The sequence below is a fragment of the Paramormyrops kingsleyae genome, chromosome 12, assembly GCF_048594095.1.
Source record: "Paramormyrops kingsleyae isolate MSU_618 chromosome 12, PKINGS_0.4, whole genome shotgun sequence".
Classification (NCBI taxonomy): domain Eukaryota; kingdom Metazoa; phylum Chordata; class Actinopteri; order Osteoglossiformes; family Mormyridae; genus Paramormyrops; species Paramormyrops kingsleyae.
The window spans coordinates 29,124,616-29,138,349 of NC_132808.1; the positions used below are offsets into that span (position 1 = coordinate 29,124,616).

Genomic DNA, 13,734 nt, shown 5'->3' on the forward strand with positions numbered 1-13,734 from the left:
ATCGCTAATTTCTACAGACGAGGGTAAAGTGTTATTAACAAGATAAGCCGGAACCAACAAGATTAATTAAATTATTCAAAATCTATTATATGTCACGGAAAGATCCGGTACCTGTTCAAATGGCGGCCGGCTATCTATAGTTATTCTGTAACTAACAATAAAATCGACATCACACTCCCTGCCATTAGCACAGCGCACAAAGTCGTCAACAAACCAACAGCGATCGCTAACCAATACAGCCGGCAGGTACCGTAACCAGCGAATCTAATGCTATTTAGAGTTTTCTAACAGGCATGTTTGTCAGGCAGTCATTTATGGCCATTGGTGGCTTTGAAAATTCAATTTCAATTCAATTAAATTTATGTTTATATAGCGCCTTTCACAACAGAGTCATCCCAAGGTGCTTTACATAGATGTGGTGTGTTACATTACATCATTAGAGACAGCAAATGAATGAATACCTGACCTCCAAAAGCTACAGTAAATCATCACCCCCCAACACCATATGTTCGGTTGTCACCTTCCCAACCCACAGCGTTCACCAGCCCCACCCCAAACGCTGCCCCGCTCATCGCCTGACCCTGAGGCATCTCTCCAGACAGGACGGCAGAGAGGGACACATTCTGAGGGATTCATGGGGATGTGGATAAGGAGCCCAATGTGACACCCCACGCTCTGCAACATCCGCATATCCACCAGTCAGCATTCATCTTCCTGGGAGCATGCGGAGATGGGGGGGAATCTTAATGAGATAAAAGTGACCTGCATTATGGATGCCTTTTAGACGGGGGGGGGGGGGGTGCAGCTTGTGTGTGGCCCTTCGCCTTGTCCTGTCGTCCTGTGAAGGTCCCCTGCCCCCCCCCACACAGCGAACGGTCGGCGCGATCGGGAGGCCTGAATCAGGCTCTGGGATGTTTTGGGGGTGGGGGGGGGGGGTGTCCTGTTAGGGTGTGTGTGGGGGGGGGGAGCAACAGAGACTATTTTCAGCCCGGCTGGAAGTACTGCAGCACAGAGCTCGCAAACAGCAGTGTGCCACTGGGAGGGGGGGGGGGGGGGGGCAGAGGAGAAAGAGGGATAGTGGCAAGAGAAACTGACGGGAGCGAGAGAGGGAGGGGGGAGGTGGTCAATTTAAAGGGAAAACGGGGACATCAAAGGTGCACAAATGGAAGAAAAGGCCATTTCACATTAGGGAGAGGAAAGTCATCGGTGCATTTCCTCAGTTAGCGGTTCGCAGTGCATTCCAGAGACCCCCTGCAAGAAATGCCATCATTATGCTTCTGAACATACGCCGATCCCACTTCAGTTTACCGTCAGCTGGACCACCATCCCACACGGTGGTCTGTGTAGATGGCGTATCACATCGGACCCCCAACCCAGACCAAACCAATTCAAGTTTTTTAGAGCCCTTGTCACTCGGGGAACCTTGGAATCTTCTTAATTCCTCCACCCCCACCCATTTAGGGGTAGAGTGGTGGCTCCGAGGCCGGGGCTCTGTGCCCACAATCGGAAGGTCACTGGTTTGAATCCCACAAATGCCAGGTGTGATCCTACTCCATTGGGCCCTTAAGCAAGACCCTTAACCTACAACTGTGTCATCAATCTACATCCAGCCCTGTAAGGAGGTCCTCCGACTTACAAGTTTGGGGTTAGTGGCAGGATTTGGCACTGCAGCCACTGGAGGAAAAACCTCATACTGCATTTGAACTAGTGTGGTGCTGTGCTTCACCCACTGCACCCTGGTTCTCATCCCTGAGGTGGTTTGTCCTGTGGTGGGTGCATGCCCTGTGCCCCTCTCCTTTACAGCACTGCTGGGACAGTTATTGGGCTGGTGTGGCCTCTCTGCTTGCACACCGGCCACAGGGCGGACGGGAAGAACGTGGCTCACCACGTCCACACGATGTCCTCACACAGCGGTCAGCTAAGAGGCCCTGCCCCTCTCATGGCTGTCTATCTGAAGACCCAGAGAGCACCGTTAGAGGGTAAATTACCCAGAACAAACCAAACATATCTGGGTGTCAGATAACCCAAGCTAAAGCTGCACGGCACTTGAGTAATCATCCGAGCCTGGTGCTATCTTTCGTGCCTTGCATCTATCTTGCACTGTAGTTTTGTGCATGCATGCATGCATGCACTGCATTACATTTTCTGGCATTGCCCGATCCATTCATCCTGCATTCTCCTAGTTTATTCTAGGTGTCACTGCGCTGTTCAGACAGCAGACGGTGCAGTGACTTGGCCTGTCCCACTACCAGCAACAAACGAGCGTAACCTACTGCAGTAACACTATGGGATGATGATGGTTACAATGGTTACAAAAGACAAAAGAAACAAGACAATGGAAAAAACAAAAACCATTTGCAAATATTGCAAGACGGCACTGACTTACAATACTGAGAACACCACAAATATGTTTCACAAATATCCATCCATCCGTTTTATGCAACCGCTTGTCCTATTCAGGGTCACAGAGGGTTAGTGGGCGTGAGACCGACGACACAGGATGGCCCAGCGTCATAGCGACCCCCCCTCTACCCCCCACTAAGGCCGAGGAGGGACGATGCTACATGACAGGACCATCGAGGGCCTCCTGCTTCATGCCCGAAAATCCGCGCGAGCAGGTCCCTGCATCAGGGAAGCACATGACTGGCAACATTGTGAGTTTAGCCGAATTCCCCAGTTTGACAAACATAAGTATGACATCGGCGTTGAGGCGGAAAGGCGGGCCGCATCATAGCGAGACACGCAGCGGCGGCAGGCGGCTCGGTAAACAGCGAGGGAGGCCTGCCTCTTACGTGATGCGCCTTCATAAACACCTTTGGGCGTGGAGATGAAAATAATTCACGTCACTCCACAAGAGGATGACAGCTAAGAAGTCGATATTAATAAGACGTACGATGGGGGGGGGAACTGAGCCAACAGAGACAATTGTGCTGGACTGGAGTGGAAAATGTGATTAATTCGATGGCTTTCTGAGTAATGAGCATGTGGTACAAACAGTAGGTCACCCAGAGGAACAGGAACCCTTATTTCACCCGGTAGCCAGAGTTACCACTTCACAGAGGCCCAGCAAACAATAAACAGATAGAGGAATATTCTCCACACAATACAGCCACAAAGGGTGGCTAGTGTGTGGCTCAGCAGGTTATTGGTTCAAATCCCAGGACCGGGAGGGGTGATTTTACACTCAGACGCTTATTGTGTATGTCCAAAGTGAAATGCAGAGATTTGCTTTTATATCACGATTAAGAAAATCTGTATCTAAATGAATTACTATACATGAGACCCAAATTATGCCATTAGTTAAAGGGATTTTATTAATTTGTTATTTTCAAATAAAATGTTACTTTTAATAGATGAGCCAGAATTTAATTTAAATTTGTGAATGTGAAAATGCATACTCTAAAAATGTTGATTACTCAGCATACTCTGTTTTGACAGCCGTGAGAAAAAAAAATCGACTTTAATAAAAAGCTAAGAGGGACACATTCTGTTCCAGCTACCGCCCGACTCGCTGGCATCTGCTGTCACTCGCGAACAACAATAACTGTAAATGCATAAATGGTTAGGCGCTGAACTGGTCTGTCCGTAATGTCGGCCATTCCACCTCCTGAAGCTTCCGGGGAAATTTCCTCTTCTGTCCCTGTTAAAATTCACTGACTCCAGCAGCTGATAAACAGCAGATCGTTCCACCGTTTGAGAATATCCTACCCCTTACATTTTCTACATCAGGGTTCTTTAAAGGTGCTTTGCTGATAGTTTATTGTGTTTATAACACAAATATTTTGAAGTGCAAAGATTAGCAAGGAGTATAGCCAACAGTCACAATGCCGCAATACTGCTGGGACTGGATATTTCTTTTGGGGGGGGGGGGGTCTCTTATCAAACATTGCAAGGCAAAATGTCTATCAGAGTGTATTCATCGGTTTCCTGCATGTGGGGGGGTGGGGGGGGGGGGGGTTGGAATGACAGCCGCTCCACCATTAAGTGCTTGACAGTATCTCTCCTCATCCTATTGGAGGATGGCCCATTGTGTCATGGCAACGTTAGCCTCTCCGCTGTTGCCGTGGTGCCCAGGAGGTTATGAAAATCTCAGTGGCCCACAAATGACAAGGGGACTGTGTTTCTTGAGTCTGGGGGAGGTTGGCCAGAACCCTCTGCTGAAAAGGGTTTGTGCCTGTATCCCCCCCCCCCCCCCACGGTGGGTCATTAGTGTCGGAACAGGTCACATGACGGTCCCACATGGTGGGGGGCCAGGGCTTGACATGTGGATGCAAAAAAAAACAAAAAACAACCACACAACAACCCAGACTGTCCTCGTTTTATACGAGAAGAAACAACATCAATACCTGAAACCCATTTCAAACGGGCTGGAAAGTCAACAAAAGAACTGAATCCAGGCAGAGGATTCAATCATGAAATTATTTAGAACTTACCCTGTAGGAGCTACAATGAATAAAATATAAACACACGTCCACAGTGTAGCGTCGCACATACTGTAGCATATCGTTTTGCTGATTAAAACGGAAATTCTGGGCAACATTAAGCTCCGGAGGGGGCATCATAAGGCAAGTATGAGCAAAACGACAACAACAGACATTTCGGAGAAGGCAGTCTGAACACTCACTGGTCCCACTATCTCATTCTCATGCAATGTAATTAGGCGGCAGAGTAATGATGTTAGTTTAGAGATGAGACTGAGATGATAGCAGTGGATTGAGTTTGAGTTGGCATGACCATGTCTATAGACTGTCTGCCCACCTCTGCCTGTGTTTGCTCAACTGAACCTACACACAATGGAAATTGAGAAAATCCTGAACAAAGAATTGATGTTATTTCCTCTAGACTGAATGTCCCATTTCGCTACCTGAATGCAAATCTGTTCTTCTGTCATCGTGACACAAACCCAGCCCAACCCACTGGAGTGCTACCCAAGCCAAGCTCACCTGTGGGCCGGTATCCTACGCTCTCCGGCCAGCAGCACCACGTCACACAGCTGCTTGTGCCTCAGGTAGGTCTCCATCTTGTGGAAGGTGTGCTCCGCGTGGCTCAGGGACTGGAAGAGCTCCTCGGGGACGCAGGGCTCGGCCGTCTGGCTGGAAGACAGAGTCTGGCTGCTGTTGGAGCTCCTACAGGGAAGGCGGCCATACAAAGTGTCACACCAGCATCGTCGCCTCGGTTCCACATGACCCTCAGCCAGATACCGTATCGACCAGTCACAGACCACAATGCTTCTAAGACAGTGTTCATACCTCCATAACAACCACCTGTCTTCTCAAAAATCACTCAGCGTTTCAACGTCAGTGATTCAGTTGGAAGTCAGCCGACTGTGAACCGGGACGAGGTAAAATGAACTGGTAGTTTGCCAGTTTTCAGTGAGTCAGTTGTGGCTTTTTACTGAGAAAATAAAGTGACCACTGAGTAGCCATTTGGTCCTTTTAAGAGATCTGATTGGCCATTTGGTCCTTTTAAGAGATCTGATTGGCCATTTATAGAAGGCTTACACAACAATGTGGATGAAGTGCAAGAATACAAAACAAGGGAGCTTTCGTGTCGGACTCTGGATCCAGGTCAGGATCAGTCCCTGTCCTGCCCCCTTCGGGATGTCAGTTCCTCGTTTGGCCAACAGGTGTCACTGGCCATCACGTTCTTAGGTCAGTGTGTTCCCTGGTGCCCCAGGCTATTATGTGGCTTAACAAGCTAAGTGGGTGGTTGTGTTACCCATGTTTCCCTTTTGTCATGGGTTACGACCATGTTTATTAACTTTTATGGTTCTTGTTTTATTCCTGTGTTAGTTATGTATTTCTTTATTTATGTACGGTTCCTTGTTTTGCTCTCCGTTGCACTCAGCTAATCAGGACCCTAAAAACATCATTAAAACCTCCTAAGATCTGAGCAAACTCATGATTGCCACCTGGGGCATCATAAGCATTTTGAATGTAGGGGGACACACAGGCATAAAAGTAATATTTTATGTTAAAAATGGGGGGGGGGGGGGACGACGAATAATTATGAAATGTGATTTGATAGCGGCGACGCCCATGATTGCCACTATCCAATATTTTAGCTGTCAACATTAAACAAATAACCTTCAGCTGGTTTATACCACGGTCTAATGACAGGAGAGGTCAGTTCTTATCCAGTGCATCAGTTTACAGTAAACTAGGCGCAAACGGGCTAGCAGGGAGTTCGGGAAATTTTCCACTGGACCGGTCAAATTAGGGCTGGCCAACACAAAATATAATAAAGAATGCTATTCAAGTCATGGTGCTCAAGGTGCGAGTCCCGCTGAATGTCCATCCCTCCTTTATTTGTGAGCCGAGTCAGAATCAGGGAACAAACTACCTGGGAGAACTGGAGACACAGCCTGAATTTGTAATGGAGGGTCTGATTTGAAGAGCCCTGTACCAAACAGCAGATTAGATTAGATTCAACTTCTTTGTCATTACACATGTATGAATACAGGGTAACGAAATACAGTTTAGCATCTAATCAGAAGTGCAGAGAGTGGCAAGTGCAATATGTGCAGTATGTACAATTTGTACAGTTAAGAGAGTATGTACAGAGGTGGGAATAGTTATGTACAAATTATGCCCAAATAAGTTAAGGAACCCCCTCCTCCAATCGACGGCAAAATATTACATTTTGGTGGCTTGACAGCAAATTCCCGCGTTGCTTTTTGTTGCCAGTCCGCCCTTGCAGTAAACATCCAGTGCATTGCCACTCATACAGTGCGTGTCTATATCTGGTTCATGGCTTTTTTTTCCCTCAAAACTTATTTAACATATAGACTGATCATGCAACCAGATTTTATAGCCACACGGTTGGTTGTGCAACGTGCGCCGTTCCAGGGAGCGACATAGTAGTGTCAGACGAGTTTAATCATCCCGTGATCGGCATGGTCTACGGAGCGTCGCCGCCTCGCATGCAAATCGACACCGACACTAGTCGGTTCGCATCTATTCCAGAGCGCCTCGTTATATTTTTAGCCTCCTCCGCCTCCCGCTCCACATTAATCCACACCAGGCGGCGTGATCCGAGAGCCGGGCGGGCTGCGGCTGTGACTGCGCCCGGAGGAGAGTCGCTTTGAAGTGGGAGCTGCGCGTCCCCGCTCCGGTGCCTCCGGAGGGGCCGCGCGTCCCGCACACGCTCATTACCTCCGTGTGGGCGAGGAAACTCAGCCGGCGGCTTTAAAAAGCAACGCTCTTATGTTTATTTATTATTTTCCGCACGCTTGTCTCTTTACATTGTTAAAATGCAAGAACCGACGCAGATGTGGGCTGGAACATAATGCTGGAAAAATAAAACAAAATCCTGAAGCCTGATGAAGAACAAGCGGGTGGCACACACATGCACAGGTTTGTAAGTATATCTTTGTGGGGACTCTCCATTGTTTAATCTCATTCCATTCTCATTCTCTAATCCCATCATGACGACCTTAACCCTACCCAGCCTAACTTTAACCATAAGTAACCAAACAAAAAACAAGACTTTTGGCATTTTGTTTTTTGATTGCATTCACAGATCTTTGTGGAGACCCGAGAAATGGTCCCCACAACGTCGTCAAAATAACAGGTTCACACAATGTAATATAAATATAATCCACAGTCTAGCTCACCATGTCAGTCTTGCTTTCACACATCACCATTAAACTAACTATTCTGTGCAATTCTGCAAAGAAAAACTAATATATACCGACTGTCTACATTACACCTTACATCCTTAAATACACCCCGTTTTAAAAATCACAAAAAAATGCAGTGAATTAAACATTTAACATTTTAAGTGGACGAGTTGGACGATAAGCCAGTCCATCACAGGGCCAGCACACAGAAAGTGGACAATTTAGAGACTCCGTTTGAGGAGTCCACCCACACTGAGCGCAGGACGGACTCAACGCTCCAGGGACTCTGCCAACAGCGATACAGACTGAGCCAGCCGGGTGCAAAAGTTTACATTCTGTGAATATGAAAATCATGTAAGATCGGGGTGGAGGTGTGTGCAATTCTGTTAGCTAACGGAAGACCTGGAAAATTTGTGGGTGAGGTACATTTGTTTCTCACTTGAATGAATGCTGAGACCAAACTGATTTGCAGGTTTGTGTAGCAGGACCATAAACTCACACTTCCTTGCTGTGTTTTTGTTAAACACTTTGGCCAAATTAAAAACACACACAAACATAAATCGCTGCGTTCAGCACATGTTCATGCATGGTGCACATCCTGGGGACAAATCTCAAAACGTGTCAAAGGCAAGAAATCTTTAGATCAGGGCTATTCAAATCACGGTCCTCGAGGTCCGAGCACTGCTGGTTTTCCAGCCTTCCTTTACCTGTCAGTCAGGTGAGAAGCCTCTGACCAATCAGAATCAGTAATTATTAAGCTAACTACCTGGGAGAACTGAAAACAAGGCCTGCATTTGGAATCGAGGTCCAGATTTGAAAAACCCTGCTTTAGATGTTCACCCGATAACGGCATCGAAAGTGGGCGTGGTCTATACAGGACGCTCTATTGTATTCTCTAACCTAATATTCATTCTCAATGCAATTGTTCTACCTTAACTAATCTGTTTTATGACCCCCCCCCCCCTTTAACCAGAGGACACTAAATAATCAAAAACTGAAAGAAGTGAAATATTAATCGAAAGATTCTGTTTTGCATTGGAAACTATTTGCAGTAAAGATATTCAGGAAAACGTGCTTAATGATAACCTTAAATTCCAATGATGCAACATTTGCGTTTGTTGATGTTAACGTTACTGCAGATCACTAGGGAAACGTGAATAACTACTGTACAACTGCTGTTTTTTTAATCGAAGGAAATAACACATACAGCTAAAAAGGGGTTTAGGTTTGTGCAGAGGTTTAAAAGCAGTCTGCCTCTGACGGCAACAACCGCGGCTCCTCCACGCGAATGTCCCCAGAGTGACAGCTGGGAAGGGCCAGCTCTCAGCGCGCTGCCTGTCGTGGGCTATAGCTTGGTGGGTCGACTAAGGAATACAGCGATCCCTTATAAATAATTTGTAATAAATGAAGTGACTAGTTAGTGAAATCAAAGTCCTGTGTTTCAAGCAGAAAGGGCATATTTCGTGGCCATCCACAATGAATCGATTTCAATAAACACGGACATTGAGTCATGGAGCTGACTTTTTCCAAATACAAACGCGAAACCTTCGGTAGAAAACTATCTGTCTACAGCTTCTTTTATCCATAATTGTTTTTGTAAAGAAAGTACTCGTTGTAAAGTAGCTAGTCAGCTACCACCAGACACCAACAATGGTACCATGCAGTGCTCTCGCGCTCACACAAGAAGCACACGTGCCGAATAGTGTGAAGTAAATCTGCTGCTTTACTGCAAAACGCACTAGGCTGCTTGATCAACGGTATCATATATTATTTTAGGTCTCGCAGTATTCCGAACTTGAGCGCGAATATGGAAGGCCATTTTTGGAGTGCGGCTGTGAAAAGCGCGAGCACCAAGTGACAGAGGTTGGTTACGCAGGGTTGCCAATTTTGGTTAGCTGGGTGACGTGGGATTTTCAGTTCGAGACTTCTCCAATTGCACGCACGTTCATTTACATGTATGTAGCAGTTTTATCACCTTGTAGGCTATTCTGTATTGTTTGCAAACTACCCTAACGCTTTTGATGTTGCTATAATTTAAGGTTCATAATGGAATTATGTAGATTTGCCATGTGATTCCTGGCTTGTGTGTCTCACGGCAAATGCATGAGAATTGGCAACCTTGGTCTCGAAGGCATAAGACCAAACAGCGCGGATGTAAACAGCGCCTATTGGAGATTTAGTCATCAGACGTCCTGCATGCAGATGGGCTCCATCGCCCCCAACCCAGACCAGGATAAGCAGCTGGATGGATGGATGGATAGAAGGATTGAAGAGCAGACTAACTGAAGAACTGGGGTGCAAGAAATGGGTACTGCATCAAAGCAGGGAGGCAGTAAGGAGGGGGGCAGCTGTCCCGATGGGGCGGCCAGCACCAGCGCGACTCTGGGGCAGTCGCATTAGTTTTATGTCGCTCTTGCCCTCAACACGACTGGTGGCACAAGTGCAGAAGCTTTGGATTGCAAGCGCATTACCGACGCCGCCGTGAAAAATGGAGTGCCACATTCTGCCTGGTTGGCCCTCAAGACAGGCCACAGGGGACAGACAGTAGGAGGGACAGGGTAAATAATTAATGAGGGGGCGGGTCCTGCACCCCGTTAGGTAGATTTAGCCCCATTGATTTGGCGATTCCTCACTTGATTGCAGTGAGAACTGTCCGAGGAAACAAAAACTGCAAACTCCACTGGCAGCTGTGTGGACCAGCGTTTTCTTTCTAAAGTATCCCAGAATGCATCAGGGCACACTGACTGCAAGAGTCCGAGGTCAGCATGGGGCGGAGTGGAAGCACATCGATCGATCACCTGACCCACTGCCCTCAGCCTGTCTCTTCGTGACCCAGAGTGTCCTTTACACAGAACTCCCTAAGGACCCTATTTCATGGGGAGAATGACAAAAAAAGGCCGGGGACATTAAAAAAAAATTACAGCACAAATAAAATGACTAATGAAAGAGTAGTTACAAATGACGTTCCGTGCGGCTGATTTAAGATTCAGCCGCGAGAGTGGTGTTAAAGGAACAGCTATGCTGACAGCTAACGTGAAATATTATATCAGTCAGCTAATCACTGGCACATCAGTTAACGCTTCGAGCTGCACGTTCAAATGAGCCCAGTCAATTGAAATTGCACTGGGGAAACACTGCCCCCTCTGCTCAAACAGTTGAAGTGCAACCCCGGAGCGGCTGGCCAGAGAAACCGTCTCACCTGCAGCGCGGGAGCGTAGAGCGGCGTGAAAACACTGCGCAATGCTCATCATTATTCATTGGTGCGGCCGGCAGATTATAAGGCTTACAATAACCCTTATTTATGCAAGGCTGCACGTATTGATTTATTGTCGCTCCTGTGCTGGGTTTTGCTAAAATGAAGCATCCGACAGCAACTGCATAAATTCAGATGCTGTCTGATAGCGCTACATTAGCATATACATTAGTTAACGCGTAACAGATTCACAGTGATCTATGGAGCCGCCCATCATCTAAACGCTTATACTCGTCAGGGTCCCGAGAAATTTAGAGTCCTGTTTCTCTTTTTCTCTAAGAGTCCCAAACTGGAGAAAACAGAACACACAGGGGTTGTTCTTGTGGAGGTGGCGAACCGGAGTACGTATATATGTATTCCTTTAAAAGCACGTCCCAAGACCTGATCCCGACTGTTTTCATAATTCTCAACATGCCTTTAAAGATTGTGAATCGGATGAATTGCAAAACTTATTAGGTTCCAAATGTTGTTGAATGGCATCTAAAGGGATAAAGTAATGAGAGCAACGTTATTTCCAGGACACATAGGCCTAACCGGACAATCCTCATCCTTCTGTCCAGCTACAAGGTGTAGCCTTGTAGAATCTAAACGGAAAGTAAGTCAAAGCCTGATTCTCATGTTGGACAGGCGATGACCTCTGTTCACACCTACCCTGTAACAAGATGGATCTGTTGGATAACTGACAGGTCATGCAGTCACATGACAAGGCAGAATCGGTAGATGGTTGGTTAAAATATTAAGGGGTCAGATTATTTTTAATCAAATAATCTTAAATTATTTCCGGGCTGCGAGAACGCAAATCCAAAAAAGGTCAACATTGGTCTAATAGAATAAACTAACAAGATGCAACTGGACACTATTAGAGGTACACAGAGTATGGCATTTATATAAGATAGCCTACAGGTTGTGCCTAGTTAATGTCTCTTTATGCACAAGAAGGAGTCACTTTTAGGACCGAATGGACTATAGGCATATGAGGTAACCAGACCGGTTAAAGCAGAGAGAGTCGTTAGGAAGCTGCGCCATAAGGAGCCGCGATATCACGTTGTGCTGTAAGGCAACAGCGGGCCCAGATCTCACACATCCAAGATGACACGGAGACCGAGCTGTAAGCAAATACTCGCATAATACGGCGTAGCCTAATGACGCGTCATACAGCACAGGAAGCTAGTTTAAGGGCATCCATCAACGCTGGGTTCTGGCTCTCAAAATCATTCGGCATTATTCTCCAGCCCGTGTCTATTTGCCATATCGGCAGGGTTTACTCAGTTTACACGAGTAATGGGTAATTGACGATCGTGAATAATTACTGAACGTAGCCTATTCTTTATGGGTTTTTTTAACTAAACAAAAGAAAAGTTCTAACCCAGGTGGCACCCTCAAAACCATCACCGTGGGTTTTGCCAAACGTTTATTCATGCTTAAATGTTCATATTAATTGTGACATTATTATGTAAAGTTTGGGGGAAAATCTTCTGACTTTTGTGCATAGTTGTATACTTTGACATTTACCACTGGCGGGCCATCTTAATACATGCTGAATTCCTAACTAAACAAATTCAGAAGACTGATCTTGCTTTACTATTTCTAAACCACCCTAGTTGTGCAGTTTACACGTCCGCACCAAGCCCACCCCCTAACATTATGATAAATACCTGTAAGAACTGGACTCAGAGTCCATGTTAATGTTGTCCTCCTCACTTTCCGCGACTGCCTCTGCCGCTCCCTCCGGCTGATACTGCCGGGCCCTCGCACAGCCCTGGTCGACGGGCTCCACACCCGGCACTTCGGGCTGGGGGCAAGCCCAGGGCGGCGGCGGGGAGCTACGGCAGTCCCCCTCGCTGAATGATCGGAGGCAAACGGATGCAGCCGCCGACAAGGACACGGGATGGTCCGACGTGCTCAGAAACTTTCTGTTATCGCCGTTATTGATACAGGAGCCTCCGTCGCCGGTGCCGCAGCTGATGTTACCGCCGCCGCCAGATGTTGCACCGCTGGACGTGCTGTCCGCCGAAGCCCCCGCATTTCGGCCGCTGAAAAAGTCCCCCAGCGCCGGGCTGTGGGGCGGCGGAGACGCGGGGTGGCCGAACCACCTCCACCGGATCCGCAAGATCTGCTTCACGTCAAACTCTTTCCTGGATCCAGACATCATCCCCCGAACCTGCGAGAAAAGCCCTTGGTCGCGGCGGCGCTCAGACTACACTGGCCACCGGCTTCAGGAAGGAGTGAATGAGAGAAAACAGGAGGATAGAGAGAGCGCGCGCGAGAAGGAGAGATGGAGAATGACTGCTTTCCGTAGCCCGGTGCGTACAGCGCACTCCTTCAGCGCGATCTCTTCAGTCTTGAAGTGCGCTTCCCCCTTTTTCACAATCTCAGGTGCGCGCACACAGACACACGCGCGCGCACGCTGGATGTACAGGCGGTAGAGCCCCAGACAGCCGAGAAAACGAGCGCATATGGAGATAGTGCGATGAACAAGCGCCGCCCTGGTCAGACAGCAAAACATGCATTACAGACACGCAACGTCCCTGGAGAGCTAGAGGTGGGAAGCATATTAAAACATCCGACAATGCGATGTCTGCCTTTCGACCACTTGTGTCGCCATTTAAGCCTTCCAAACTCCACGTGGTTGTTGTCAAACAACGATGGGTGTCACATTTGGAAAAAAATATAATTTAACAAGGCAGTACAAATAAATTAAATAAATCAAAATAACACCAGTGTAAAGTTGATTACGTGCAGCACTTCAGGACTGAACAGCTGGGCTCAAAAACGGGCGGTTCTAGGACTTGATTTAGCCCCCAAGCTGGGTATGAAATTCATACGAAAGCACGCGACAAATCGCTAAATGATTTTAGAG

General features: G+C 47.3%; 1 protein-coding gene across 1 annotated transcript in view; it reads right to left on the reverse strand.

Annotated features, from left to right (window-relative positions):
• LOC111832932 (kelch-like protein 5) overlaps positions 1–13,386 on the reverse strand; it is a 29,719-nt gene extending 16,333 nt beyond the window's left edge. The window contains exons 1-2 of the mRNA XM_023790714.2: positions 12,530–13,386; positions 4,944–5,126 (exon numbers count right to left, since the gene is read on the reverse strand). Of these exons, the coding sequence (XP_023646482.1) occupies positions 4,944–5,126; positions 12,530–13,026 (680 nt within the window). The 5' untranslated portion in view covers positions 13,027–13,386. The remainder of the gene's footprint in view (positions 1–4,943; positions 5,127–12,529) is intronic.
• Between the last annotated feature and the right edge of the window lie 348 nt (positions 13,387–13,734).